This window comes from Phalacrocorax aristotelis, chromosome 21 (genome assembly GCF_949628215.1).
Source record: "Phalacrocorax aristotelis chromosome 21, bGulAri2.1, whole genome shotgun sequence".
Lineage (NCBI taxonomy): Eukaryota > Metazoa > Chordata > Aves > Suliformes > Phalacrocoracidae > Phalacrocorax > Phalacrocorax aristotelis.
The window spans coordinates 6,373,022-6,400,762 of NC_134296.1; the positions used below are offsets into that span (position 1 = coordinate 6,373,022).

Sequence of the window (27,741 nt, forward strand, 5' to 3'; positions counted from 1 at the left end):
AACATATTTTCTCATGAGTTAAGGTTGCAGTGAAGGTGATGGGAAGAGATTTCAAGGCATCACAAGCCAGGGCACGGCATGTTGCCTGTTTATTTTTGTGACCCTTGGAGCGAGAGCGAGAAAGATGTGACAAGAGGAGCACTTCAGAAAGAAAAGAGAGATGCTTGAGACAGAAGGCAGTGCTAGTTACCCACCTTCTGTTGTCCAAAACGTTTATTGTCTTCAAGAACCTTAGGTGGACTCAAGAAACATTTTGCGTTTTCGTTATTACTGAACCATTTTGCAATACTCATGTTGACCTTCTTTCCTGCAGTAATTACCTGCTCTTCACCTCCTCAAATTAGCAACGGCAAACACGATGGCAAAGGTGTAGAAAAATTTGCTTATAACTCAACAGTGACTTACAGCTGTGACTCTGGCTTCCAACTCGTCGGAAATGCGAGCATCCGCTGCACGAGCACGGACAAACCAGACGGAGTCTGGAGCGGAGCTGCACCTGAATGCAAAGGTGATTTCATCCGAGTTTGGTATTTGAGTTCAGTATTTAGTGTGCACCAGGTTGACATACTGTGATTCCTTAATACGGGACATGCCAAGCATAAGTCATATTGCAATTTTAGAGAGGGGAAAAAATGCAGTGCTGCTGAAGTGAGTAAGGAATGAATGGTCTGTGCAAGAAAGGCGTAGTGCTCCTAGCAATGCTTATTCTTTATACCCTAGAGAAAAGCACATCTGTCAAACTTGGAGCAAAAGAAATGGAAAGGAGGCCTCCTCCCCAAAGTGAGTCGAAATTATTCTACATTGAATCAAGTCCCATGTTTCCCAACTTAATTTGCTCCCTTCTCACATTTCTACAAAAAAAGCCATTAGATGAATTTCACACCGTGATTTTCATCCTTTCAGGTTCCCGAGGAAATGCCACCCAACCGTCTAAGAAGGCTTTCACGTGGGAAATGAAGCTCAACCTTTACAAAAAGTCACTCCAAAACACCATCTCCTTCTCCCATTCTTCTTCATTCTCCAGGACACCAGGTGAGTCCTGGAGGCTCATTGGGAGGTCAGGGGAACTCATCCACAGGACGCCCTGGTTAATCCTGGTCCTACACCTGGAGTTTTCATTTTTTCCCATGTTTCTCTTCAGTGTCCAGGGGCTGCGCTACCTCAGCGGCCAGATTTGTTGTACCTTTGTACAAAACCCAAACCTACTATTCTCCTGGGACCAGGCAAGGATCCATGTGCCCTCCAAAGTACATGGGTATCTCTGGCACCCTCCCCCAAGCCGGCTGCTTTGAAAACTTTAAATGGTCTAAAGTCGCATCATTTTGTGGAAGTGAGTGATTTTTTTGTCCTGTTCTTTTCTTCTGTAAGTTTTCTGTGTATCGTTTATATTTCTCACTGGTTGGGCATCTTGGTTCAAAGCTTGGGTTTGACTGCCCTGATGACTTCCTCTTTGCAAAGCCTTGTTTTGTATGAAACGTATTTTCATATGTCACTTGTTTCCTTGCTCTCCTGATATTAGAGATTTTTGTTTAACCCGCGTTTTTTTCCCATATTGAAAGGCAAGAGGTAACTTTACACCATGTAGCCTTAAACACGCTGGGGCTCCTGTCCTTGCACTAATGCTAACCTTGTTCCATGCTAGCGAGATCGTGGGCAGCCAGGAGAAGCCGGACGTGGCAGAAGTGCTGCTACAACAGATTCCCCATCCGTTGCAAAGGATTATTTTACCTATAACGAGGGTGAGTGTCAGTTGTATTGGAAACGGTGGCTGGGTGGGAACAACAAGCATGTAATTGTAGGTAATAAAGACTAAACACCCACTGGAGGGTCTCGCTACGCAGCTGGAGCCCGGACGAAACGCATTTCCCTGGCGTCAGGGTCAGGCTGAACTCGCCCGTCCCCGTGCCACGTCTCTTGGGACAAAACCAGCAAATCCGTCACCCCTGTCATGGTGGATTTTGTGTGTGAACCCGCACAGCCCAGGGCTGTTACACAACTGTGACGAGGCGGCTGCTTAAGCCCAGGCCCAGAAATGCCCCCGTTGCAGGTGCAGCGTGGCCGGGAGGGATTTTCCCCCATTGCTGCATCGTTTCTCAAAGGTGGGGTCTGTTCCAACCTGCTAGCATCGCCAGGCCATGGCTGAAACCCTGAGGTATTTGTCCGGACTGTTAAACAAGGAATCAAAGACTCCCACTTGCGGGGTTAAAGGCAGGATAAGGGGGCTGCGCGGTTGGGCGTTTGTGGAAGTGTGTGTAGGAGAGACGTTGCGGTGGTATCAGTGTATGAAAAAGGCTCCAAGAAGGGCTTTACAGGCCTTAAAGGAGATGAAGTTTGGTGATGTTGGGCCCTTGGTAGGGACAAATGAAGGCTAGAAGTGTCCTAGGTCATACAACATAGAAGGAAAGGGGAAAACTTTGTCTTTTTTTTTCTTTTTGCCTAAAGGTTTCTACTTTGCTTTATTAAGTAACTTCAGAACAAGGATTGATTTAAAAATCTCTTCCTGCCAGTTTTTCTTTTTTTTTTTACTCTTCCGTCATTCTTGGTACTTCAAGAGATCGTGTCAAAGCAGCAGCTTGACACACGAGCTAACATGTGGGAAACGCCGCTTGGCGTTGTACGTGAGGAACTTGGCTCTCCTGCCCCCAAAACATGGGTCCGCAAAGCCAGCCCCTCAGTGCCAGAAAGCTGGAGCCAAGGGATGAGCGAGGGGAAAGTGGAACGATGCCTGAAAACAGCCTCTAGTGTTCGAAGGAGGAATTGGTTGGGGCCTTTTTAAAGTGCAGCGCTAAAATTCACCCCACACGCTGGGTGGGTTTTCCAAAATCTGGGCAGAAATCTTACCTCTCCTTGAACCTACAGCTGGGCTAATCTTCACATGAGCATTTCCTTCCCCCAGGCTGTGAATACGGCCCGCGGGAGGCACAAAGGCAAGCACACGGAAAGGTTTATCTGTACCTTTGAAGCCGTTTGTATGTGACGGGTCTGCCCTCCTCCAGTGACACCGTGACAAAGGGAAGAAGAAACCCTGGGAGGAGGCACTTGCGCTTCCCTTGCATGATTGCAAAGACAACCGGCACATGCTGCTCTTCCTGCCATCTCACTGCAGACATAGACAGGACATGCAGTTAAGTGGGATCCCACCATTCTAAATATATAGTTATCTTTTCAAATGAAAAATAGCCCTGTAAGCATAATGTGTGCAAAGCCTTCGCTGTGGCCTGTTCCTGAAGTGCCCCGTGCAATGGTCGTACTTGTTAGGACTCTTACGCTTTGCTTTAAAACAAATAAGGAAGATCAGGTCTGTCCTATGTGCGCAAACCAAATGTATTTTTTAAATTGTGATGTGTTTTAGTGTTCCAAGACATTGATTGAAAACCACTTACACAAGAGCTGGCTAATTACCGTAGTTGCTTCTCCCATCAGAGTTTTTCTCTCCCGGTAATTTCCTCCGAACCCCCCGAATCCAGTTACGATTCCCTATTGATCTGACCCGCCTTTCTTCAGGCTGGGCTTGGGAAGCCCGAGTTTCTCAGAAACCCTTCAGGCTTTCTGCAGAATTTCTGACGGAGCTCAGTTATGACTCGGTGTTTCCGCAACCGCACGTTTCCCTGCTATCAACGCCGACCTGCTGCCGTAACAATTGCTGTAATACAGGCTCGCGGGACGGGCTGTAGAGAGACCCAAATCCCTCTGCTGGGCTGAGCTGCTCCTTTAACTTGTCAGGCATTTCTGGCTGTGGCATGGTCCGGTTGCAGATGCACCCATGCTAGCTGCCAGCAGGGCTGTGGGGAAAGCAAAATACTGGCTCCCCTGCCTTGCAAAGTTATGTGCTTATTTATTTCAGGAAATCATAGTACTTCACAGGCTAAACTGAATGTTGATCTTTACCTTCAGTACTTTAAGCACCTTCTTCAGCAAAACCTTTTCCTGTATCAGACATCAATTCTTTGCAGTTTATATTTCTGCCCAGACCGCGTGAAGGACAACAGCCACGAGCGGTTTGTGTACCTACCAATAGCACATTGTAAAGGAGGAAGGCAGCCCTGTACTGCCGCAGGCTGCGAGCCCATCGACCTCGTGCTGACACAGAGAAGTAACTGCTAAATCCTCTCCAGAGTTGTCATCCTGCAACAGAGAAACTGGAAATGTCAAGTTTATGTTGCTGGCTGCTTTGTCCTATACAGTACAAGAATTGCCTTATATTTAGGTGCCCTTTCTAGGGTTTTATTTACGTTTAGTAATAAATTATAATTGTTTATAAAGGACAGCCTGTGAATTCAACTGCCCGTTGTTCTCTTTTCATACATCAGGCTCTTTTCAGGAAGGTATCAGCTTTTAGAGATATCTTGATAATGGTCAGATTCGCTGTTCAATCAGTTCTTTATCACCACTCTTTCATATTTATTTTCTAAATGCCTCCTATGCAAGTATAACTAGATTTTTTTAACAGAAAAAAAAAAGGAAGAAAATCCATGCACTAATGTTTGGGAATGTGAGTGTCTCTAGTCAGCGTCTGAAAAAGAAAGCTGGAGCGATGCATACCTGCCCTTAATCCTGTTTAGCTGTCCTGGTCCCGAGCTCTGCAGTCCCGAGCTCTGCAGCCCCTCTGCCGCAGCCCCTCTGCCCGCAGCCCCCCGCTCAGCCTGGGCAGGCCCAGGGGTCAGTCCCAGAAGGGCTCTGGGAGCTGGGGGTGACCTCCCAGGCTGCTGCCCCTCGCAGGGATGGCAGGAGCGCGTGGGAGCGGGCAGCGAGCCGACGGCGTGTTTCTGCGGACAGCCAAGAGCAACTCTGGCGTTCAACCCTTGTTTTTGCTGGCTGGTTTTGCTGGAGACCTCGTGTTGTTCCAGTCCGAGCCTGGCAGCGTAGGTGCGCAGAGCAGCACGGGTCAGGCTCCCCTCTGTATGTGCTTTCACTTCTGCTGTCGCCATCTGCTCGGTCTGATTTCCGCAGCACGGGGAAGGGATGTCAGAGTAAGATAAAGCAAGCTGCCCTCGGCGGCTCCGGCGGAGCAGGCGCAGACCCGCTATCGCGGGGCTCAGCTGCCGGGGCAGCCCCTGAGCGGGAGGTTTCGGTGCTCAGTCGGTTACTGGGGCAAAATGGGCCAAAACGGGGCAGCAGACGTGGGTGGCAGAGGCGGGCTGGTCTGAGCCTGGTGGTCTCAGCAGGTACAGGCGTCTCCTGCATGGCCTCAGGTAGGACAGCAGCCTGGTTCAAGGGGTTAACCTTAACTCTGTTAGCAAGGGGAGTTCGCTGAGTTCGAACTACAGCATCTGGTTCTTCTGATGTACGTTGCGAACCGCGCTGCTCCCTGAGGAGACTCGACATTCCGAGAAGGCGTTGCCAAGTACTTCTCAACATCTCCCTATCCCACACTGAGGTCACTGCTGTAAGCTATTACTAGAGAATTCCCCAGCATTTAACGCTTTTTTTTTCCTGTTAGCAATTTCCTTCTGCATTATGCAGCCACCGCCCCAATTCAGACCTCAGGTGTCCAGTCACCTGTACAAATAAGTGGCCGAGACATCACCACGTAATTTGTCACCGTGTTCGCATGTATTTTAAATCAATAAGTTATCCAGATTGCTTGACTCCTCCCTTGAGAAAGCACCTCTTAGCCTCATCGCAAATGCTTTCGTTACATATTCTTGGAGCTTAAATTGTGCTGGAAAGGGAAATAAAGTGGAAAAAAAAAAAATAAAAGGAAAAAACCAGATAACTTTGAGCTTCTCAGCGGAAACATCACTGTTTCCTGGAAAACAAAGGCAGAGGGAGGGATGCAGGAAGGTCCTAGCAGGCTGCTGCTGGCTGCCCTTCCCTCGGGGTCAGGCAATACCTGCCCCCTTGCTGGTAGCGCCGCTCAGCAGAGTGGGAAGGAAAAGCAAATGCCACCACAACCTTTCCTTTGGCTCCTCCTGCAAGCCCCGTGGGCAGGGAACCCAGAGCAGCTCCGCTTTCCCCCGCGGGCACAGAGCCAGGGCAAACGGCTCCTGCGCCCGAGGACATCCCTGAGGGTCCAGGGGCAGTGCAGCCTCTTGTTGGAAGAGTTTTGTGTCTAACTGGGAGGGTAACAGTGGAAATGCCGGTACCCCCCCTGCCCTGTTCTGTGCACAGCAGCTCGATTAGCAGTTTCAAAGTGAGGCTGATTTACAGCCCTGTGGTCTCCCGTGCACCCCCTGGGCTGGAGGAAAGCCCTCTCCTCTGGCAGGAAAACCTCTCTTGATGGAGCGCTCTTCCCAGGGACAGGCAGGTGACACTTGAAGACGGTTTGGGGGGCTGGCAGGGGGGCTGGTGTCGCTGGGCTGGGCTGAGCTCCCTGGGAGCAGCCTTGGGCCAGACGCAGACGCAGCTCTGCTCCTGCACGCTGGGGGACGAGCAGGACCTTCTCTACCCCTCCCATCTTCAGGGTGTGCTGCAGATTTCACAGCTGGAGCTGGCAAGACCCACACGCTCCCCTTTTTGTGGGATTTTTGTTTGTTTATTATTATTATTTTATTATTATTTAATATTACTATTATTATTTTCCTTTGGGACTTGATAGCTGTGAGAGAAGGGTGTCTTTACTGGAAGGTGCAGAGAAAGTATTTGAAGGAGAGGCTGAGGCAGCGGGTGCCTGGAGAGCCCCACTGCATTCCTCTGGATGCCAAGCGTGCCTCTTGGAGCAGACACGATGGGAACCGCTTGCTCCAAGCCCACTCCCACTTCCATCCACCGGTAAGACTTGCAGCAGAAAATTTGCCAGAGATGAGCTTGCAGGAAGGGACGGGAGCTGTGGGCGGCGGGCTGGGCTTCAGCCCGAGGGGAGCGGCGCTGCTTTAGGCTGCCCGCCCCACAGCGGAGGGTGCTGCCTGCAGCCCTTGGCCGGCAGCCACCTCCTCGCACAGCCCACGCATGGCAACCGCACCCCCGCGTGCTTCTGAGCAAGCTCTTCCCCTCGGCGCCCCACGGCAGCGATGGGCTCCGGGCCCCACCGCTCGCTCCTGCTCCTGCTGCCCCTGCTCCTGCTGCCGCCCGCGACGTGGGGTGAGCCCACGGGGAGGGATGGGGGGTGATTGGGGGGGGCATGCGGTGAGCTCCGGTGAGCTAAATCCACATTTATTTTGCTACAGCTGCCTGTGGGCCGTTGCCAAATATAAGCTACGCGGAGCCCCCTGATAACACTAAACATCAGCAAAGCTTCAGTGTCGGCTCCCAAGTAAGGTACCAATGCGTTACAGGCTATGTTAAACGCCCCTTGCTGCCAGATACCATCCAATGCCTCGCGAACTCCCAGTGGTCCCACCTCCTGGAGTTCTGCGGTCGTAAGTATTGCATTTTCTCTGAAACGAGTTGCTGAGTTGCATGCTGCTTGCAAAAACGTTTACTGCTTTAGCAATCGCCGCTTCAAGGGTTTCCTCATCCGAAGCGGCACACAATGAAGCTGCTGGTCAGAGAATCTCTTACTGCCCCTTTTTCCTAGCTCGCTTAGTCCGTCGGAGCCACATGCCAGCGCTTGTGTGTTAATAAAAGCAGATCCATAGCTTGGGGAAGCACAGGAACGCGGGGCAGAACTATCGTGGCCAAGCGCTGGCGCGGCTGGCTGCTGAGGCAGGCGTTAACTAACGGGGAAGGTTGGGCACTGGGGATTTGCAAACCTCTGCAGCGAAAACCGGCTGCGCTTCCCCACCTCAAACGCTTCATCAGTGGAATTGGCGAGGGAGGTGAGCACTGCGCTTGTGAATGACTGTAAGAGGGCAAATTTTGACATGGAAAACCTTTTTCCCTTAAACAGTCATCTAGGGATGTTTTTTAATTACACGAATTTCCGATCACCTTAAAAATATTTGTGGTATCCGTATTCTTAGGGAGGCTTGTGCATTATCACTTGGATTTATCTTTATACATAGTCGAATGCAAAATATTGTTATTTTTGCTTTGTAACTGTGCACTCCGGTTTTCTTCCTTGTCGCTAGGTAGCTGTCCCAAACTGCCACGTCTGCATTTTGCTAGAATATCAGAAGAAGATGAAAAGCTGAATTTTTATGCTGTCGGTACCACAGTGAAGTATATTTGTCGCCAAGGCTATGAGAAGACCACAGACCAGCTCCCCATCAGCACTTGTTCCGACAATTTAACGTGGTCAGAAGTTCCTGAGCTATGTCAGAGTGAGTGTCTCCATGTCGTTTCGTTTTCTCCAACATCCTCCCACAGCTACATCTGCAGCACTGTGTTCCCAGTGTCACGTCTGATTTGTATTTTAGGATTGCTCTTTTTTAAATGATATTTAGCATGAAATACCATCAGATCATAGAATCACAGAATGGTTTGAGTTAGAAGGGACCTTTAGAGGCCATGTAGTCCAACCCCCCTGCAGTGAGCAGGGACATCCTCAACTAGAACAGGTCACTCAAAGCCCCATCCAGCCTGGCCTTGAATGTCTCTAGGGATGGGGCCTCCACAGCCTCTGGGCAACTTGTTCCAGGGTTTCACCACCCTCATAGTAAAAAATTGCTTCCTTAGATCCAGTCTAAATCTACCCTCCTTCAGTTTAAGACCATCTCCCCTTGTCCTGTCACAGCAGCCCTTGCTGAAGAGGTCGCCCCCACCCTTCCCACAGCCCCCCGTTAAGCACTGGGAGGCCGCAGTAAGGTCTCCCCGCAGCCTTCTCTTCTCCAGCTGAACACCCCCAGCTCTCCCAGCCCGGCCTCGCAGCAGGGGGGCTCCAGCCCCCGGAGCATTTCTGTGCCCCCTCTGGCCCCGCTCCAGCAGCCCCGTGTCTGTCCCGTGCTGAGGAGCCCCGAGCTGGAGGCGGCGCTGCGGGGGGGTCTCACAGAGCGGGGCAGGGGGGCAGGACCCCCTCCCTCGCCCGGCTGCCCGCGCGGCTGGGGATGCAGCCCAGGGCACGGGTGGGGGTCTGGGCTGCGAGCGCACATTGTTGGCTCCTGTCCAGCTTTTCACCCCTGGCACCCCCAAGTCCTTCTCCACAGGGCTGCTCCCCATCCCTCCATCCCCCAGCCTGCGCCGATACTGGGTTTGACATTGCCACACTGTCACGAAAAGTATGTCTGTGGGTTTTTTTCCTTGTCCTTGTAGTGTCCTAAGGATGATCTTATTCTTTCTTAGGGAAATCTTGTGGTGTTCCAGCAAATCCAGAACACGGCATAGTTGTCGCAGATGATTATCTATTTGGTGCAAAAGCACGTGTGGTTTGTAACCGTGGGTGAGTGTGAAGCCAGCTGCCCACTGCATCCCAGTCACCTGGCCAGAGCCACTGGTCTGTGAGCTGGGACGAGGGGCTCTGCCTGTCGAGTCCTCGGCACCTGTCTGGGGTGACACGTCCTTGGCTGGTGACAACAAACTGATGCGTTGATGCGGCTGTTACCCCCGCAGGTACACGCTAAAGGGAGCGCCAGCTGTCGTCTCCTGTTCCCTAAGGGGGGGTGAAGTTGCCTGGAAACAACTTCCACCTTGCCAGGGTAAGTGAAGCTGCCCAGCGCTTGACTCGAAATACTAAATATTCCAACTCAGAAATACCGAACCATGTGTTGATTTTACTAAACGAGGTCAGGTAGGGATCTCTGGAAAGGAGCCGGCTGGTGTGATGAAAGCAGGGACGAGCCAGCAGCATCGCCAGTGCCTTCTGCACGTGGAAGACGGGCATAAATGAGCATCCCGGTGGCCTCGGCGTCCGTGCAGGCTGCCGGTGCCCCTGCGTACGCGAGGGTGGCCAGAGCTCCCGCTTCAGCTCCTGCTCCTGCGAGCGGCGCCATGCGAGCCGGTGTGCGAGCGGCCCTTGGGTTCTTCACATCACGGAGAAGAGCATCCCAGGGGTCACCTCCTCTTCTTTTTCTCCCCCAGCTGTTTCTTGCCCTTCGCCTCCAGCTATTCCCAATGGGAAGCACAACGGCAATGGTACGGAGTTCACGTACAACTCGGTCGTGACGTACTCGTGTGACCCTGGGCTCCAGCTTGTGGGAAACGAAACCCTTCATTGTACAACAGAGGACAGCATCAATGGTGTCTGGAGCGAGCCTCCTCCCGAGTGCAGGGGTGAGCGTTGCTGGATAATTATCCTGGTCTTGAGTAGCTTTTCTTGCTGTGCACTTATTTAGTCCGAATTCCCATCCTAATTCCCATCCCTCAGAAAGGGAAGGGCCCCAGTCTGAACAGCCGTTCCTGTAGGGTTTGCTTCTGGGGCAGCAGCAGCTGCGTAGAGCAGCGATGGTTACCTCTGCAAGGTGCCGAGCTGTGCTGAAGAGCACCGTGAGCGCAGGCGTACACGGGCTTATGTTTGTCCCTTCAAGAGCAACAGGCTGAATTTTAATAAACAACATGTGAAGCGTTTCAGTAACTGCAAAGCTGGCGGTCTAAACCTCAGAATGGATTTATAGCTAGTGCCCAACAACACCCGGGCAATAAAGCCGAGGGGGCCAGGAGGCTCCCCTCTATCCCTAAGGTTTGTGGTGTCTCCAAGGGGTCCCTGTGTGACTCTTCCACAGCTCTCGCTGCCGTAGCCAGACGCACGGGTCAGAGGCCACCTGCCCATGCTACATTTACTCCTCACTGAAGTATTTTAAGTATTATGTATAAATGGAGAATTATTTAAAATATTTTGAGTGGTTTTCCTTTTTTTTTTTTTCTCTCTATAGTTAGAACTACAGCAGCGACAAACCAAACTGAACTCTTGGAAGAGAGGATAGCAGAGAATCCTCAGTGGCTGAGTAAGAGTTGAGAGGCTTTTTGACTCAGGGTCACTTTAATTGCTATAATTGCACCCACGTAGGGCACGTGTGACTCCACACGCTGTTGGATTTCTGCTCTCATCGTGCCTTCTTCAGTTCTTTTGGCAGGGCCATCTTCCAGTTTCTAAGGGGTTCGCACAGGCCTATTCCCTGGTCTAATCCCCTTTTCCCTCTGCTCCCAGCTGAGTGACTCCTTAGCTGACATGATACAGAGTAGGATTTTTGACGTTTGCATCCCCCTCCATGCAGCCGAGTGTCTCAGTGGAAACCACTGACACGATCTTGGCTGTATTTGGACGTTGCGGAGGCGGAGGTAGCCTGGAGCTAGGGACCTCAGCTCCGCCAGTGGAGAGAGGTGGGGTGAAGGACCCAAGAAGAGCACAAAGGTATGTGTAGTAGTTAATGACAGATTGGTTTGTAGCATTTTGTCTTCTCAGCAGTGTTATGGTTATCTGGGCTTGAACAATATTGTTCTGTGGGCATAGATTAAGGGACTTCCCTGCTTAGTTATCAGCATGGTTGGCTTCATTTTTTTAACACCAATTTCATTATTTTCTTCTCTAGCAATTATTCTCATCCTTATCTGCGTTGGTAAGTAGTTTAAAATTGAAAATATACTTTCTTAACCCAAAGCTGTTATTTGCTGTTAAATACCTGGAGTTGGCGGCTTTGGTTTATTCATTTCACTGCCCCTAGTACCAAGCGCCTCTGGTCAGGGTTCAGGGGTTTTGCTGCCGTTGGGTCATTGCAAGCAACTGGATGGATTGTCTGTGTCTCAGCGTAAAGCATTACATCAACTGAGGATGAGATGAAAGGAGCCAAAAAAGCCAGTGTAAGAAGTCACCCAAAACCTGTACACCCTGCCGCTCTTTAACTGATAAAGTTGCTTTCAAAGGCCTTGGCAGACAATGAAACATAAGAGATTAGTGAAGTTTGGAACATCCTTGCTGCAGAAGGGATCCAGTGCTAAAACTGGTGAGGATGTTTAAAATACCAAAGAAGAAGGAGGCCGCCAGTAAAAGCACTAACTAAACGAGGATCACGCCTGTAACAAGTGCAGCACGGCACCACACTTAGTCGTGGTTTCTGTGCTCTGTGTTCAGAGGCATAAGAGGCATTTTGCATTATTCTGGCTGAGAAGGAGCCTCTGGGTGGTGACAGGCAGCCCCAGAGCAGAGAATTTGGCTTCCAGTCTTTTACCAAAATGCAGTATTTCACTTAAATTACACACCAAATTTGTTGTTTATATTTGGGGTTTTTTTTGCTTCTTTTTTTTTGTTAGGTATCCTAGTAGTTGTTGGAGTTCTAGTTATGTCCGTCATGAAATGGAAAGACAATAAAAAAGAGTAAGTGAGCCTAAGCTGCCCCTCATAAATCATAACGTCCCCTAAGGATAACTGGGTATTTCCTTTTAAGCTCTGACTGACAGTAATTACCTTCAGTATGCATTTGCTCAGCTAGTACTGTCTTTCCATGTCGCTAAATTGCTTTATATTCTATGACTGTCCTCCCTTCTGTCTCTTCAGCTCTTACAATATACATTTACAAAAGCATGAGATGGAAGGAAGCGATCCACCGATGCACCCAATGATAACGGCTGACGAGACGCAGCCCGTGCCGTGGCACTCCTATTTTTGGTAGGTTTGCGTGTTCGTCTGCCCAAAAGCTTGCGCCACTCTTCTGACTATTCCCGCGGATCTCACCAGTGTAATTTCTAGCTACAAACCTTGTCGTGCCTGACCACACCAGTAGGGTACGTCTTTATGCAGTTTTTGACTCTAAAATGCCAACATCTCTGCCTCCGCGATGAATGCGCTGCTCGCTGAAGAGGTGACGGCTGCTCCGTGGGAGGGTTTGGTGTTCACCAGCTGCTCTCGGGGCTCAGCAGGAGGGATTCCCCCCGTCTTTCTCATCCGCAGCCATAGGACGAGCTGCCACGTGTGCCCCACCTGCGAAGAGCGGCTGCACGCCGCCCTGGCCCCCCACGCCGAGCCCACGCACCGCGGCTGTGCCACCTGCGAGGACTGGCTGAGCGCCCAGCCCGGCACACCGCGCACCTACTCGGTCGCCAGCATCAGCAGCGGGGAAAGCCAGAGCCCAGCAGACACGAGGTACCGCGGCCGACCCAGGGCTTGCTTCTGCTGCCCTTGCATGGGTCCGTGTAAAGAGAAAGAGGGGAAAAGGGGCGCTTCTTGCGGGGGGAGAAAGCATCTATACATGGATAGAGCAAGCTTTGCAGTTTGAATTCCTCTGGTTCCCTTAAGTCCAGTTTTAGCAGTAGAAGGTATTTGCTGTTTAGAAAAATCTGGTGCCTTAGGGCAGTAGTCATTCTCGGAAAGGCGTGCATTCAGGTGGTCTTCTCTCTCTTTCTCTGCGCTCAGCTCTCCTGCCGGAGCTGCAGATATGCGCAGGGGTGATGGCACAGGAGAAGCTGTTCCCGAGCAGAGTGAGGCACAACAGCCCGTGGACCACGAAAGGTCTGTCTTCCACTTAAAAATACAGAGATGCCACGGTGGGCTTGAATACAAATCCCTTCGGAGTGGTGTAGAACTGTTTTTATTCAATCTGCAGTGGAAATAAGGGTATTCTGCACCTCCTTCTCTATTCCTATTTCTTTCCTGTTGTGATACTGTGCTGAGTATTACAGCATTTAATTACTTCTAAAACACTACCCTCTTTACTTTTTTCCCCCCTAAAACAAAGGCACTCTGGGCAATTTTTGTGCTTTGTTCTTTTGGTGCTTTTAAAAAGCATTCGCACGTGCATGCGTTTCTCCTATTTCTTTATCTGTGTTGCTCTCTGGCAGTCGCCCTGTACACGGCAACGCCCGGCCGCTTCCCGCAGTGCTCGGCGCGCGGGGCCGGTACAGAGCCGCCCTCTCCGCTCTGGGCTAGAAACACTGAACTGAAGGGGAATTGGGTTTGCAGGTTGGGAACTGCGGGTCTGGCTATAAAGAGGCGTAGAAACATCTTGTACGTTTTAGCAAAGCAAGGGAGGTCTGTGATAGAGCTAATTCCCTGTTGGGTTTGCAGCCTGGGGCATGTTTTTGTCCTGCTTGGGATGGTTCCTCAGTACCAGGGAAGCTGGAGGTGCTGAGCTTCACGGGTAATTTTTGGGTCTCCCGAGAGAGACTCAACGCATGTCCTCAACGGTGCTTCTCCACAGCGACCATCACATCTGCCCCACCTGTGAGAACTGGCTGCGCACCCACCTCGGCCAGCGCGAAAGCCGCCCTGCAGCACCCGGGGAGCGGACGGGGGAGCCCCGCCGGCAGGACGAGGGGTGAGTGCGGTGCGGCCGCTCTCGGCAGCGGGCACCGAGCATCCTCGAAACCGAGAGTTAACCGCGTCACTTATAAAAAATAACGATGGGGATGGCTAAACGGTGGTTCTGCTCATAGCTCGGTATCAGGGTCGAAGCGTGGTGCCTGCTTACAAGCAGAGAGAGGTGGAGCCGGTGTGAGGTTTATTTTGGCAACGCTTGCGCAGCTTCCTTGGCCGTCTCTGAATCAGGTTGCGTTCCTCAGCTGTCCTCGCTTGGCTCGGCCTCGTGTCTTCTTTGCCCTGTGATGGAGCTTTGGTTTTTATTAGCAGCAAAGGGCCTGAGTGCTGTAAGAGACGCTGCAACGTGGGCCTTCTGTTCACATTGCTGCCGAGCGCTTCTCCCCCTGTAGGCAGGGATGCTTGGTTTGGGGCAGAGCAGCGACGAGGTGATGTTCTGTGCTCCGTTTATATTTTGACACCTGCCCACACGATTCTCGTGCTCTCTCAGGCCCACAAAGCTTCCTGAGGAGAGCCATCATTGACAGAAGCAAATTCAAATAAATATTTGGTTAAAATAAACATGATCTGAATGGTGCATTTGCCTGCCTTAGCTTTTCTAAGTATGAACCAAGCATTTATTTCATGCTGTTTCTGCGAGTGCTTGTTCCACTTGCTATTGCCCTAACCCTGGAGGAGCCATTTCAGCTCTGCACTCATGAATCACTACTGCTTTAAGTTTAAAAAGTTAATATCTTTGAAATTGTTAATGAAACTAGCTTTCCTGGATGCCAGAACCTGTGTGGTGTGGCCTGGCGAGGAGCGGCTCCTGACGCGAACGCATCAGGGCTCACCTTTCCCTCTCTCTCCGCAGCCCGCGGGGTCCCGTCTGCCCCACCTGCGCCGACCGGCTGCACCTCTCCCTACTCCACAGCGACACGGCGAGCTGCCCCGTGTGCCCCCTGGCCGGGGAGGGGACCCCGGCTCACCTCGTCCCCCACCGCACCCCCGGCTGCCACGTGTGCCCCGTCTGCGCAGCGCCCACCCACGCGCACCTGTGCCAGCCCCGGCGCCAGGCGCCCGACGGTAGGGACCTGCGCGGGGGGCACCCGAAGCGCCCCTGGGCGTTGGTCACCGCGGCTCGGGGCCGGGGTGCCACGAACCAGGGGCTGCAGAGGCCGTTCCTCCCAAAGCCAAGGGGCTGCAGCACGCAGCAACTAGCCCTGATTAACTGCTCGTTTCCCCGTTGCAGGATAAACGCCGACGGCCGCAGCACCCTTAGCGGCACGACGCTGCCTGGGGAGGAGGGAGAGTTGCTACACTAACTCCTGACGTTGCCAGGGATGAACTTCTAAGTGCAGTAAGGCAACCTGAAGTCAAGTGTCTGACTTCGCCATCAAGAATTTCTTTGTAAAGAAGCAGGAAAATCAAACATACTTCAAATTCAGCTCCATGGTGGTTAAATCCCTACTTTTTTTTTTTTAATTTATTTTAGTGTGACAGAAATAGTTGTGTGGCTCCTAAAGCGAGGCTTAAAAATTCAGTAAACATTTCTTTCCACTAGAAAAATAATTTCATAGTAAACACCTTCTTTGCATGATCTTCAAAGATTTATGTATATTTTTTAAACTGCTTTTTTACTGAGGTTCCTTTACTAGTATGGATAAAATAAATGAGTATCCTGGCTTATTTTTTATTTTATTTTATTTACTAATCAACACTTCTCATTGAGCGCTTTAAATGGTTTTGCAGCCTCATTGTTTGCCGGATGTAAATAGCTGCTGGCTAATTGCGGCTGCGGCCTTGGAGCGCACCTGGGAACTCCCTTCCTGGGAACTGCGATGACAAAGGCGAGGCGCCGCTGCTGGAGCGGAGCCGGTTTCCACCCCGCGCAGCTCCAGGGGAGGTGTGTGCGTGGTGTTTGCTTGTACCCCATGTTTTGTTTCGACACGGGGACAAAAGTAATAGTGATTAATATAGAAACTGTAAAAATTGCCTTCCTGCTTTATTGGTCTTTGCCAAGAGATTGAATTTATTGGTGTTCTGCCAAAAGACAGGCAGCGCGAGGGGTAGGGCCGCGACTTGGTTCTGCTGTTGTGTGTGTTACGGGACTGGGATGCAGCGTGTTTCCATGGCCTTGTGCTGATGGGTGCAATCCTGCTCTCGCTTCGAGCAGCGCCTGAGCTGTCCCGTGCCCCGGCTGCCGTCCCTCGCTGTCCCCTTCGGCTCACCCCTTCGAACACGGGGGCTGAGGCAGCAGGGGCTCTTTCAGGGGTGCCAAGGGGTCCCCCCAGCATGCCCCGAAGCCCACCCAGCTGACACGGAGGGAGCGGGGCAATGAAGAGGAGAGGTAGGCATGGCGCAATGCGGCCTGGCAGCGGGACAAGGGCTCTTCAGGGAGCGCCTGGGGTGGCCTCAGGCTGCCCTTAAGCTGAGGACCAAGGGTAGGGCGATGGGGTGGACGGAGCGAGACCGAGCGTCCCTTTCCAGGCGGACACTCCCATGCGTTTTCAGCATCGCTTAGGATAAATGACGCAGACGCGTCCTGGCTTAGTCACCTCTCAGCATCACCCCTGCGTGTCACCGGGCGGCATGGGAGCACCCAGGCTGCTCTTCCTCGGCAGTCGGGCGACAGCGTTTTGCGGCCGATAAAGGAGAAAGCGGCCGCGCCGGGGGAGGCAGCGCCCCGTTTCCCTCCAGGGCCGGAAGAAAAAAAAGAAAAAGGAAAAAAAAAAAAACAAAACCGAACAAAACTAAACCAAACAAGAAAAAAAACCTTCCTCCGTTGTGCTGCTGGGGTGACGGAGGGGCCGGGGCCGGTGTGATCCCCGCCCGCCCCGGAAAGGGCCGTGCTCTGCGTCGGCACCGGAACCAGCGCTGGAGGTACCGGCACCGACCCCGGCCGCTGCACCGACCGTAGCCCCGGCCATGGGGCTGCGCTGGCTCTGGGCGCTGCTGCTGGCGCTGCCCGGCGCCTGGGGTGAGCGGGGTCCCGGCGGGGGAGAAGGGGCTGCGTGGGGATGGAGAAGCGCCGCGTGGGAAAGGGGGTGCGGGGCTGGGGCTGGGTGGGGAAGGGCTGAGGCGGACCCCCTCACCCATCCTCATCCCCCTCCATCATCATCCCCCCCCCCCCCGCCCCCCCCGCAGGTGACTGCCAGCAGCCGCCCAGGTTCGTCTTTGCGGAGCCCCCCGTGCCCCTGGAGGAGTCCTACGCCGTGGGGACCTCGCTGACATACAGGTGCCGCCCGGGGTACAGGGTGGCCAGTGGCAAGTCCCCCAGGGTCACCTGCCTCCCCACCTCCCTCTGGTCGGCGGAGAGCCCCGACTTCTGCATCGGTGGGTTCCCCCGCTCGTGAGCTCCTGGGATGGGGGGGTGGGATAGGGGCACATCCCCTGCTGCACCCCAGACCCTGCTCGCGGTTCGGCTGAGAACGACGCTCCCCCGTTACTGTTTTTAGCACAGCTGAGGGCAAGCGCTCGCCCTGCGTGCCTGCCTGGGGTTGCCTTTTCTGCTTAGAAGCCTTAATCTCTGGGAGATGATCTCTGCCCTTCCTGATTACTTCACCATCTGGTGATATAGTGCAAATGCTATAACGTATTTGCACGGGAACAGGTACAGCGTGGAAGAGGCCGTGGGAGCCTGTTGTCCCACGGTGATGCACCTGTACTGGCCGTAGGGCAGCCAGTGGGTCCCTCCCCACCCCCTTCTCCTTCGTGCTGTTTCCCAGCAGCCCAAGACCTCCGCCCCGAGCCCACCGGTCTCTTTAGCTTTATTTATTGTTTTGCTTGCTTTTTATTTGCGTTTTAACTTTCAGTTCCTCAGAAGTTAATGCAGATCTTGTATCTTTTCTGAAAGCGCTGGCCCTCGCTCATGAGTGAAGTGAGGTGCCCGACAAACAGTCGATTAGCCTGTAACGGCACTGGAGAGCACTGTTACTTGCGTTTCACTATCGTGCTATAAAATAAAGCTAATGCTGATCACTCGCCCTTCCAGGGAAGTCGTGTGGCCCACCAGACATCATGAACGGCAGATTTCACACCGAGACCAACCTCCTGTTCGGGGCGAGGATAACCTACAGCTGTAACATTGGGTAAGCGTTGGCCCAGGCTCCTGGTGAGTCGACAGCGCTGAGGCTGGGAGACAGTGCCCGCGGGAGGCTCGGAGGCTTTTAGTACCTGGGGGCTGTCTCCTTGGCAAGCAGAGGCACAGCGGGAGGTGTTCGGAGCGTGGGGCTGCGGGGGTCAGGCTCTCTCCTGCTCTTGCTGGCAAACCAGATTATCATCTGGGCATGAGAGCGCGGCCTTTGCAGATTGCTTTGCGGCTACTTTGCAAAGAATTTTGTTCCTTTCCTGTCCGTGCTCTGGGGTAATTCAGCGTTTGCTGACGTGCGATGGGTCTGGCTGTCCACGCCTTAGGTAAGGGGTCTCGGGAAAAGAGGGCTGCGGTGTCCTGGGTATGCCGGGAGTGGGGCGAGAGGGCCGGAGAGCGGTGAGGGTACATCAGCGACCCCCAGCTCTGCTCAGAAAATAAGCTGCTCTTTGAATCTACCGCTGCACAGCACGGGGCTGAACAGACTGGGGGTGAGGGCGCTGCCTTGCTTGCGCTCCTGTGAGCTTGTATCCACCTGCTGCAAGTATTAGATTTCCTCTAGCCTTATCATATATTACAATTTTTTTAGGCATTAAGGCAGTTGTGTCTTGTAAGAGGGCCAGCTGTTTTTCCCCTAGGGTTCAGCTCCTCTAGAGAATACCATTAGGCACTGTATAACCTTCTGAATTGCCCAGGTTTTTTTGACTGTTTTCAAAGAGATTCAACCTTTTCTTTTCCTAGGTACCGATTAGTTGGGCAGCCGTCTGCACAATGTGTACTTAAGGACAACGAAATTTTCTGGAGTAACATTCCAATCTGTGCCAGTAAGCAGATCTTAAAAGTTTTGTGTGCATCTCTTCCTCGAAGCTATTACGATATATCTGGTAGTCTGAGGAATGGCAGGCGGATGCCCTCTTCCTGGCACCCAACGCAAATCTAATTTGCCTTTAATGAGACTGCCTCCCCCAAATAAGCGCTGCCGGTGGAGCTGGGAATGAAAATTAAATACTAAGGAGGATCTGCGGACGTGGGCAGCAGCTCTGTAGCCAGATCCATGCGAAAAGCAGCTCCCGAGGCTGGCTTGTTGCCCCGCGCAGCAAGCTTTCCGCCAGGCTGGCGCAGACGCGGCATCGCGCGTGTTGTGTTTTCCACCAGGCAGTTGCTGAATTGTTTACCAAGAGCTGCGCTCGGCCAGGACTGGGAAGCCTTCAGACCTGACCGCACATCCAAAATATCAATTTTCAAAGGGGAAATAAATTCTAAGGGTTTTGTTGGTGCTATTTGGGCTTTTTTAGCATCCCGTGGGATGGGCCTGACCATCAGCTGCTGATAGTTTGGGTGGTTTGCTGCTCTAATCTGTATTCTGGCCTTGTCCTTGTTAGTGCAACGAAGGTAGGGAACGCTGTCATTCATCAGCGGGAATGCTCTTTTTTCTTTGACTTTTATTATTTTTTTTCTGTTTGTCTTGGGTTTTTTTTTGTGTGTGTGTTTTGCATTTGGGGTTTTTTTCTTTTTTTTTTTTTTGTAGATAGACCTTAAGTTCCTATTTGATGGAAATGTTCTTGCAGATTTTTGCTGTTGCTTTCCCCCACAGGTATTCACTGTTCAGCTCCTCCTGTGATCGAGAACGGGCAGTTCAGCAACGGGGACAGAGACTTCACCTTTGGCATGGCTGTAACTTACCGCTGCAACAAAGATTTTGTTCTTATTGGACACCCCGTGATTTACTGTACCGTGATGAATGACAACGTCACGGGAACGTGGAGCAGTGCGGCACCTGAATGCAAAGGTAAATGTTTTCTTTCTCTCTGTGTTCTTTTGACTTTGTTTCTTAACCCTCTCCCAGTCTGTACTTTCCCGATGGGCTGCCAAACACGAGGAGGTTGATTTGAGTCTAAAATGACTCCAAGAAAGCTTAGTGCAGCGATCTCCCAAATTGTGGTCAGAGGCAGGGCTTAGTTTAGTGGATTCTTCAGCCCACTGAAAGCCTCCCTCCCCCTGCCCGAGCCCAGGGCTTCCCACAAATGCAAAAGGAAGCTCTCACGCGAGTGATTCCTTAATGACGTCTCTGTTCACGGAGTACTTGCACCCCACTGGGGACCAGCCTCTCTGAGTCAAAGGATGGCAGTTTTCTCAGTAAGCTTCTTGTGTAATGCTTCTGGCGTCACTGCAGGGCTTTTCCTTCTTGTACTAAATATTCTTATTGCCTTATTTTCACTTCCAGTGGTCCAGTGTGAAAATCCAGAAGTGAAAAATGGGAGAAGGTTGTCTGGCTTTGGCACTGAGCACACGTATAAAGATACAGTGATGTTTGAGTGTAACCCTGGTCACCTCCTGAATGGCAGTAGTGTGGTTATTTGTGAAGCAGACAATACCTGGAAGCCGTCTCTGCCAACATGTGACCCAAGTGAGTACAATCAAATTTATTTCCTTGAGCAATGGCACCAAGGTAGGTCTAAGGGCTGTTGAGCAGGTCACCGTCCGTACCTCGTGCACTTCCAGCCATGCCCTTGCAGGGCATGCTGGCTTGGGTCCTCAGCGTGGCAGCCCAGGCCAGTTGTATATTTAGACCTGAGGTATTTATTTGTGAACTGCAAATGATCCAAAAGTGCACTGAGAGACAAACCTGACAGCCTTGCTTCACCAGCTTCCGGACCTGTTTGGCTTCTGAGCTCGGCTGGTGCTGCAGGTTGGGTTGGTGGTCAGTGAAGGAGCATCTTCGAGGCAGAGATGCTACCTGATCTCCATCTTTTCTCTGGTTCAGCAAACTGTGATATATGCTGCTGTTTGCTAAATGGGTTGGGTGCAAACTGTATCCCAGACATTCAGACCCGTTAAGATGATGTGTTCGCCAAAACAGGCAGTGCGCCGTTGTTATTGCAGACCCTTTGGGTACCCTTCTGTAGCTAATCTTGCTTTTGTCTCCAATTATTAGTCCACTGCGGTCCTGCCCCACAATTCCCTTTCGCTGAGGGTGAAAGGGCTGTGGGTGACAGCTCTCTTGCTGGAACTACGCTGAAGTATCGGTGTAAACCAGGTTATACTACAGCCAGTGGAAAGTCCTCTGTTGTCACTTGTCTGAGCAATAGAACGTGGTCTGCAGACCCAGACTTCTGTATACGTGAGTATCTCTGTTCCTCTTCTGTCTTGACTGACTGTACGAGTGATCTGTACACGCTTGAGATGTTACTCTGAAATTTGGGTCATGCCCATCTCTGGGTTTGACGTAATTGCTGTGCCGCTTGCTTTTCCTCTAGAACAGGAATGTGCTCCTCCCACGATAGAGAACGGGGATGTGATTGCAGCCAATTTCCTGTTTGGGACAGTTGTGACATTCATGTGTCATACTGGGTGAGTGGATCGCTGCTTAAAAGGGACCAACTCGGGGGTCAGAAGACAGGGATCACAGGCAGTAGCATCCACCGCCCTCCCTGGTTTCTCAGTGCAAGCCTCCAGTGGACCCGTATATTATGTCTTCAGTGAGATGAGCCTGTGGCAAATACGTGTGTGCTTGGCAATGCAGTGAGCTGCTTCCGTTCGGCTCTTATTAGTGCCCTTATTTAGTGGCTTCAGGGTGGCCAGATCTCATTTCATAGCAGGGGCAACTTCTGGTTAATAACTTGCCTGCCTGCGGTGGTGGCGAAGCGGGGGAAGAGCCCTTTCTGTGTTGCCTTCTGGAAAGTACTAAACTTCTCTTTCTTTAGGTATGAATTAAAGGTGTCATCTGCCAAATGTGTGGTATCAGGAAACGGAGTTGATTGGGATACAGCACCTCCGTACTGTGAAAGTAAGAGGGAAAAGCTGCGCAGAGCCATTAAGAAAATAGCTGGGGCTGCACCGGTGTAGCTGCCTTGCTGGTGGGCTTGGGCTGCTCTTACCTGCACTTCTTAATTCGATCAGCTGTAAAATTCATGGCTTCAGTCGTAATTTCTGATTTCAATACTAAGTCGTGCTGTGAGGCCTTAGGGGCAATATTCTCATACACTTCAGAAATTATGCTGGCAAAGTGGAAGGAGCATGGGAAGAGCAGAAATTATGGGAAAAAACAGTCACGGGAGGAAAGTTTTCTTTAGTTACCAGGGGAAGAGGAAGATAATAGGATATTAGAACTTTGTCCTCTCAATTTGCTATAATGCTGAAATCAGGTGTTATGAAGTCAGTGTACAGTGTTATGTGAAGCTAGAAATGGCTGAAACATTTCTCCTAGCCTGATTAGGCACTTCTGTGGCTTTTTTAATGGGGCGAGATCCTGGAGCTGTGGCTAATGGGCAGTAACTGAGGTCCAATACCAAGCAAGAAAGCTCAAAGTGTTTTCAGTTGCTGCTAAATGCATGGCATTTGGCTGTACCTCCTCCTCCCCACACACCTCTTCACCCTTTCAGTTAGAAGTACTCAGACACTCTTGTGGATGTTGCTCCTGCAGGGCAGCTCCCCAGCGTTCAATGCATGGAGCCCCCCACGATTGACAACGGGATGCACAACGGCACGAAGGGCACAAGCTTTGTCCAAGGCTCCACTGTAGTTTATCAATGCAAGGATGGCTTCACCCTCGCTGGAGCAGCCACTCTTCACTGTGAAGCAGATAATCTATTGCGTGGAGTCTGGAGCAACCCTGCTCCTGAATGCAGAGGTGACTGTCTCCTGTGACTGTCTTGCTGCCTCCTCTCTGTCTTTTCAAGATACCTATTTTTCCCTTCCTCTGTGAATCCTCAAATCAGATAATTCTGCTAAAGAGCAAGCCTTTGATGCTTCCTGAAACAGCTTCAGTTAAAATCCAGTGCCAAAAGAGCATGATTAGGTGGTATCAGAACTCTCGGGCTGGTGGCCCGATGATGGTAAATACATCTGTGTTTTAACAGATTAACTTCTGTGGAGTTGGGCTGCGCAGGAGTCCTGTTCTGTGCGTTGCTTGAATTGTCTTCCACGTGCATTGGCTCTTATTTGAGATACTGAATATTGTATAGTTTGATGAATTACCAGGCTGACTTTCATGTTTTGGCTCGCTTCCTTTCCAGGTGGAGCAAACATGATCATTGTTGGTAAGTAACGCACACTCCTGAACCCCTGTGCCGTGCTCTTGACTATCTTTATGTTATTGTCTCCTCTGTGATCTGCTTGAAACAAGCTTAAAAGCCTTCCACTACAGTCTGTTGTCAGATTTAGGTTAAGATCATGCTGTGAAAAGCAGGGGAGCAAAGGTAAATGGGACCGGGGGGAACATATTCATATATGTTTGGAGCGAAAACTGAAGCTTCTTATTTGTCTCTTGTAGGAATCTTCCCCGTCCTCCTGGCAATGCTGGTTACGAATGTTTAGATTAGGGAACGGTACAGAGGGGAGGCTCTCGTAGACTTGATCACGCTGATTCCGACGCTCTGCTTTTCGTTCCTGTGAAATTGGCCTTGAATCTGCCACGATCTGACCTTGGATGACAAAGCCGGGACAGTCCCTGCCGCTGCCCGGGAAGCAGCCGCGCTTTCGGCTGCAGCTGCCGCAGCTCCGCGTTGCGTTGGACACAGCAGCTCGTGCGGGGCACTGGGCTGGGCTGGGCGGCTCTCTGCCACCCAGATAAGAACTGCTCGGAAATCAAGTGCAGTGATCTCCGCGTTGCTGCAGAGATGCCTTCCTGCTGCAATAGGCTTGACTCAAGGAAATGATGAACTTTGGGTACCTCCACGCGTTCAGTTTTTCAGCCCTGCTAAAGTTATTTTGTGCCTCATCCTGATCAGGATTCAGGGGTTTCTTAAGTGTCCTGAGGTGGAAAGTGCTGCCGAGAGGATTAACGGTGAATGTCTTCCCGTGAGTGATATGTGTACATGAAAAAATTGTTTGATACAAATAGGATGCATAGGTCAAGAATTATCTGTGGGTACTGAAAGCATTGAAAGTGTTCATATTATAAAAGCGCTGTTATAGCTGTTGCTTCAAGGCAAGTCCGCACCGTTGTGCAAATAGCAACCCTTACAGATCAGTAATTTTAAAAGAGAGGTAAAAAAATGTAAATGCCTTAATAGAAAGAGCTACTATTCTAATGTTGTGGTTTAACCCCCGCCAGCAACTCAGCCCCATGCAGCCACTCACTCGCTCCCCTGCGGTGGGATGCGGGAGAGAATTGGAAGAGTAACAGTGAGAAAACTGGGTTGAGATAAAGATAGTTTAATAAGTAAAGCAAAAGCCGCGCACGCAAGCAAAGCAAACCAAGGAACGCATTCACTCCTTCCCCTCGGCCGGCGGGTGCTCAGCCATCCCCAGGGCAGCAGGGCTCCATCGCGCCTAACGGTGCCTGGGGAAGACAAACGCCATCCCTGCCAACGTCCCCCCCTTCCTCCTCCTCCCCCAGCTCTGTGCGCTGTGCATGACACCGTGTGGTGTGGGGCATCCCTAGGGTCAGCTGGGGTCACTGTCCCGGCCGCTTGTGCCCCCCCAGCCCCTCGCTGGTGGGTGAGAGGCAGCAAAGTGCTTGGCTCTGTGCGAGCCCTGCTCAGCTGGAACGAAACCATCCCGGGGTATCAGCGCTGCGTCCAGCGCAAACCCAAACCACAGCCCCGTGCTGGCTGCTGCGAAGAGAATTGACTGTACCCAGCCAAAGCTCACTTCTGTGAGTAGCGATTACTTCAAGGCCACTTGGCACCGTTGTGCAAACAGCAATCAGTAATTTTTCCAGAAACAAAAAAATTTAAATGCCTTTCTATAAAGAGCTACTATTCTGACTCTTCCTGTGTGTGCTAAGATTAGTTTTAAACTTCAGCTGAAGGTCTCTGCCCTGGCACGATCTCTGTATCACATTGAGGCTTTTCTGCAAGTGTCTTGTGAAAACACCCTTCCTGTCTGCAGTGACTCAACACCTCTCGGAGTGGTGCAGCTTTCGGCAGGCTGAAAGCCCCGGCAGGAACTCAGCTGGGTGGGTGCTTGCAGGCAGGTGGTGTCCGGGCCGAATGCAGAACTTGCAGGTGTCCTGGCAGATGCCACCAAGCATCAGAAAGTCGCTGCATGCGAACCTTTTCACTTTCTGCTGAAATGCCGCCTGCCTGGGGCAACTCTGACGGCAGCGAATCGCTGCCTGGATTGGCACTCAAAAGGCTCTTTCAGGTGGTGCTGTGCACCCCAAAACCCAGCTCAGCCCCAGGACGCCTCGGCGCTGCTGGGGAGGGAAAGCAGGTTTTTGGCCCCTTGCTCTGCTCGCGGCAGGGCTGGTGGGCGGCTGCACAGGGCGGCCGTTGCTCTGGTGCTGCACCCAAAGTAGGCGCAGATGCACGTCAAGCCAAAGCTTCGTTTGCTCCTCCGTGGGGAGCAGGACACAAACCCCGCATCTGTTGTGTATTGTTTCGTTCTCTCTAACCTGCCGTAGTTGATCATTGTGCTGAGGCCAGTTTGCGAGGGGGGATAGAGGTGAGCGGGGAAGCGTGCTGTCCCCCACTCGATTCACGCCCTGGCAGTGCCACGATGACAGCTCAGATGATGGGACCTCGCTCACCTCGTCTAAACCAAAGACACAGGCAAAGGCGCCCTTGACTTGTCTGGCTGATTGAAAGCCCGCGTTGGGGTGTTGGTGCCCTTTCCTCGTTTTAACTCAGCCTCGCTAAATGATCATTTACTGAGGTTTCATTTACCACCGAAAGCGGTATGTACTATCTTGAAAATGAAGTAAAAATTTGAAGGCTTCTTGGGAATCCTATTTATAAGGGAAACAGAACCATGACAGTATTTAAATTTGTATTCAGCTACTGCCTGAATCCAGCTTGAGACACTGGTACTTTCAGCTGCTGGTAAAGCAAGATTTTGAGGTTCAGGGTTTTGTCTGATGCAGAAGTAAATGATCCATTCGTGAGCTTTTCGTGGTGCGCAGTTGGGAACTGGAAGTACTCGAAATGTGTTTACTACGTGCTTTTTGTTTCTGCATTTTCATCAGCGCTTTCCTGTTAACAGGAACATGCACCTAATTGGAGGGAAAAGCCACAAATAGCCATTTCCATCAACACGTTAGTCTTGTTCCAAATAGACCCACAAAGTTCTTCCATCAGAGCCCTGTCCTGCTCAGCTGCCGCTGGGGCACCGTGAGATGCCGTTTCCGGAAGCCAGTCTTGCAGAACCAGCACTTGCAGATAGTTGGTTATTTTTATGTATCGCTTACCGTAAGCCATGTGAGTGACTAGATGAACAAAACACAAATGTAAAGCCTCGTAGCTTAGTGTTGTATTCCGTTTTGTTATTTTAATCCCAACACGATTGTTCCTACTGCATAGGCCAGAGTGGTTTTTCCAAATGATTTAACACGTGATTTGGGGATCGGCTTTAAATGATCTCCCCGCAACCAAATGGAAGGGGCTGTGAATGCTGTGACACACCTTACAGGTGTGGTCACCAAAATTTACTGTTGAAGAGGGTTTGTCTACTGTCTTTGTAATTGTTGTACAAAATTTTATAATCTGAGTGTAAGCAATCAAGTGCAGTTCCGAAGTGTAAATGTTGGGTATGTAAATATTGAAAGGTCTCTGTCAATTAAGGGGATAAAAAGACTCGAGCAACACACCTCTTGCTGCTTGTTTTAGGCTCAGAAACCATCCTCTGCTATGTGAGGTGGGGGGCTGGAGGTTGCTGTGGCTGCTCCTACATCAAAAAGTCCCATCTATGCATTTTTATTCTTCCAGCCAGCGGTGAGGGACAGCGCTGGGTTGGATGAGTCCTAGAGCAGCCAGGGTTGGGTCAGGAGCATTCGGGTCCCTGGCTGCAGGGCAGTGTGTGGGGCTGGGCTGGATGCTGCGCCCCACGGCCGTGAGGGACAGACGTGTCCCTGGCTGCTGCCGGTCCCACGCGTGCGGGAGGAGGGAGTGCCCCACTCTGCCCTTCCCGCAAACCCTTCCGCTGGTTTGTGGGAAGGGCTGCCATCACCTCCTGGGGACCTGGGGCAGAGACCGTGCCGCCTCCCCTAACCAAGGATGCTCTTCATGGAGGGCACAGTTCGGCTAACAGCACCTCTCTGCACCCATCCCTCTTTCGCAGATGCCCATGAGTCACGCAGTGGGTGCCATGGGCCCATCCTCCCCTGCCAAAAACAGCACCAGAAGCAGCATGTGGGACCTGCATCCTCCCCAGGGGTGGTGGCTGCGCCCGCCCTGTGCCGGGGAGGCCACAGGTTCCTGTCCCACAGCCCCGGGAAGCCCCACAGATGTGGCTCCTTCCGCATGAAGGGGGTGGCAGGGAGAACTGGGGTGCCCATATCTTCCCACAGCTCCCCCTGGGAGCTGCAGTCTGTGCCAGGCACCGGAGCATGGTGCTCGCCTTTGCCCTGTGCCTCCTGGGCAGCTCTGCTTTGCTCCTGGCCACCACAGCCAGGGCTCAAGGTAAGGGAGACCAACAGACCTGTGCCTCTGGGGCCTTCCTCCAATGGCCCTTCTCTTCCTCATCACTGCTCCTCTCCTTTCTGATTCTTTTGCTTTTCCTTGTGGGACAGATAGGAACCCTGTGCTGGTCCCAGGTGGACCTTGGCTCAGACCCTGAGCATCACAGAGTCTCTGAGCTGCTCTGCTGATGAAAGACCTTCTGGGAGAGCACTGGGACCACCCCATGCCCTTCAGTGGCTGGGGGAAATGGAGTTATAACCTCACCATAAGAAGCTAAGGAGAGTCTTTCATGACCTGCCTGGCTTTTGGTAACAAGAGGCTTGACCTATGTG

General features: G+C 51.8%; 2 protein-coding genes and 1 long non-coding RNA gene across 4 annotated transcripts in view; 2 read left to right on the plus strand and 1 right to left on the minus strand.

The window, feature by feature from the left end:
• Positions 1-15,667, plus strand: part of LOC142067391 (complement receptor type 1-like) — a 39,981-nt gene extending 24,314 nt beyond the window's left edge. The window contains exons 29-49 of the mRNA XM_075115969.1: positions 314-508; positions 721-780; positions 904-1,032; positions 1,142-1,330; positions 1,643-1,731; positions 5,080-5,192; positions 6,539-6,711; positions 7,107-7,298; positions 7,950-8,141; positions 9,100-9,196; positions 9,367-9,452; positions 9,835-10,026; positions 10,626-10,697; positions 11,283-11,309; positions 12,001-12,064; positions 12,245-12,355; positions 12,638-12,829; positions 13,100-13,195; positions 13,884-14,000; positions 14,853-15,064; positions 15,231-15,667. Of these exons, the coding sequence (XP_074972070.1) occupies positions 314-508; positions 721-780; positions 904-1,032; positions 1,142-1,330; positions 1,643-1,731; positions 5,080-5,192; positions 6,539-6,711; positions 7,107-7,298; positions 7,950-8,141; positions 9,100-9,196; positions 9,367-9,452; positions 9,835-10,026; positions 10,626-10,697; positions 11,283-11,309; positions 12,001-12,064; positions 12,245-12,355; positions 12,638-12,829; positions 13,100-13,195; positions 13,884-14,000; positions 14,853-15,064; positions 15,231-15,235 (2,603 nt within the window). The 3' untranslated portion in view covers positions 15,236-15,667. The remainder of the gene's footprint in view (positions 1-313; positions 509-720; positions 781-903; positions 1,033-1,141; positions 1,331-1,642; positions 1,732-5,079; positions 5,193-6,538; positions 6,712-7,106; positions 7,299-7,949; positions 8,142-9,099; positions 9,197-9,366; positions 9,453-9,834; positions 10,027-10,625; positions 10,698-11,282; positions 11,310-12,000; positions 12,065-12,244; positions 12,356-12,637; positions 12,830-13,099; positions 13,196-13,883; positions 14,001-14,852; positions 15,065-15,230) is intronic.
• Positions 2,495-4,951, minus strand: LOC142067321 (uncharacterized). 2 transcript variants are annotated; one of them, XR_012663986.1, is made up of 3 exons: positions 4,543-4,951; positions 4,013-4,125; positions 2,495-3,782 (listed from the first exon to the last, which is right to left on the minus strand). It is a non-coding gene; the product is annotated as an uncharacterized LOC142067321 (long non-coding RNA). The 2 variants fall into 2 exon arrangements; XR_012663985.1 differs by having other exon boundaries at positions 2,495-3,100; positions 4,543-4,948.
• An 863-nt stretch (positions 15,668-16,530) lies between the features above and the next one.
• On the plus strand, positions 16,531-23,988 carry LOC142067318 (C4b-binding protein alpha chain-like). Its single transcript, XM_075115843.1, has 12 exons — positions 16,531-16,958; positions 17,126-17,314; positions 17,973-18,069; positions 18,810-18,892; positions 19,663-19,857; positions 20,293-20,475; positions 21,004-21,189; positions 21,326-21,419; positions 21,773-21,855; positions 22,492-22,698; positions 23,084-23,107; positions 23,341-23,988. The coding sequence occupies exons 1-12, from the start codon at positions 16,907-16,909 to the stop codon at positions 23,382-23,384; spliced, it is 1,437 nt and encodes a 478-aa protein (XP_074971944.1). The 5' UTR covers positions 16,531-16,906; the 3' UTR covers positions 23,385-23,988.
• The last annotated feature ends 3,753 nt before the right edge of the window (positions 23,989-27,741 follow it).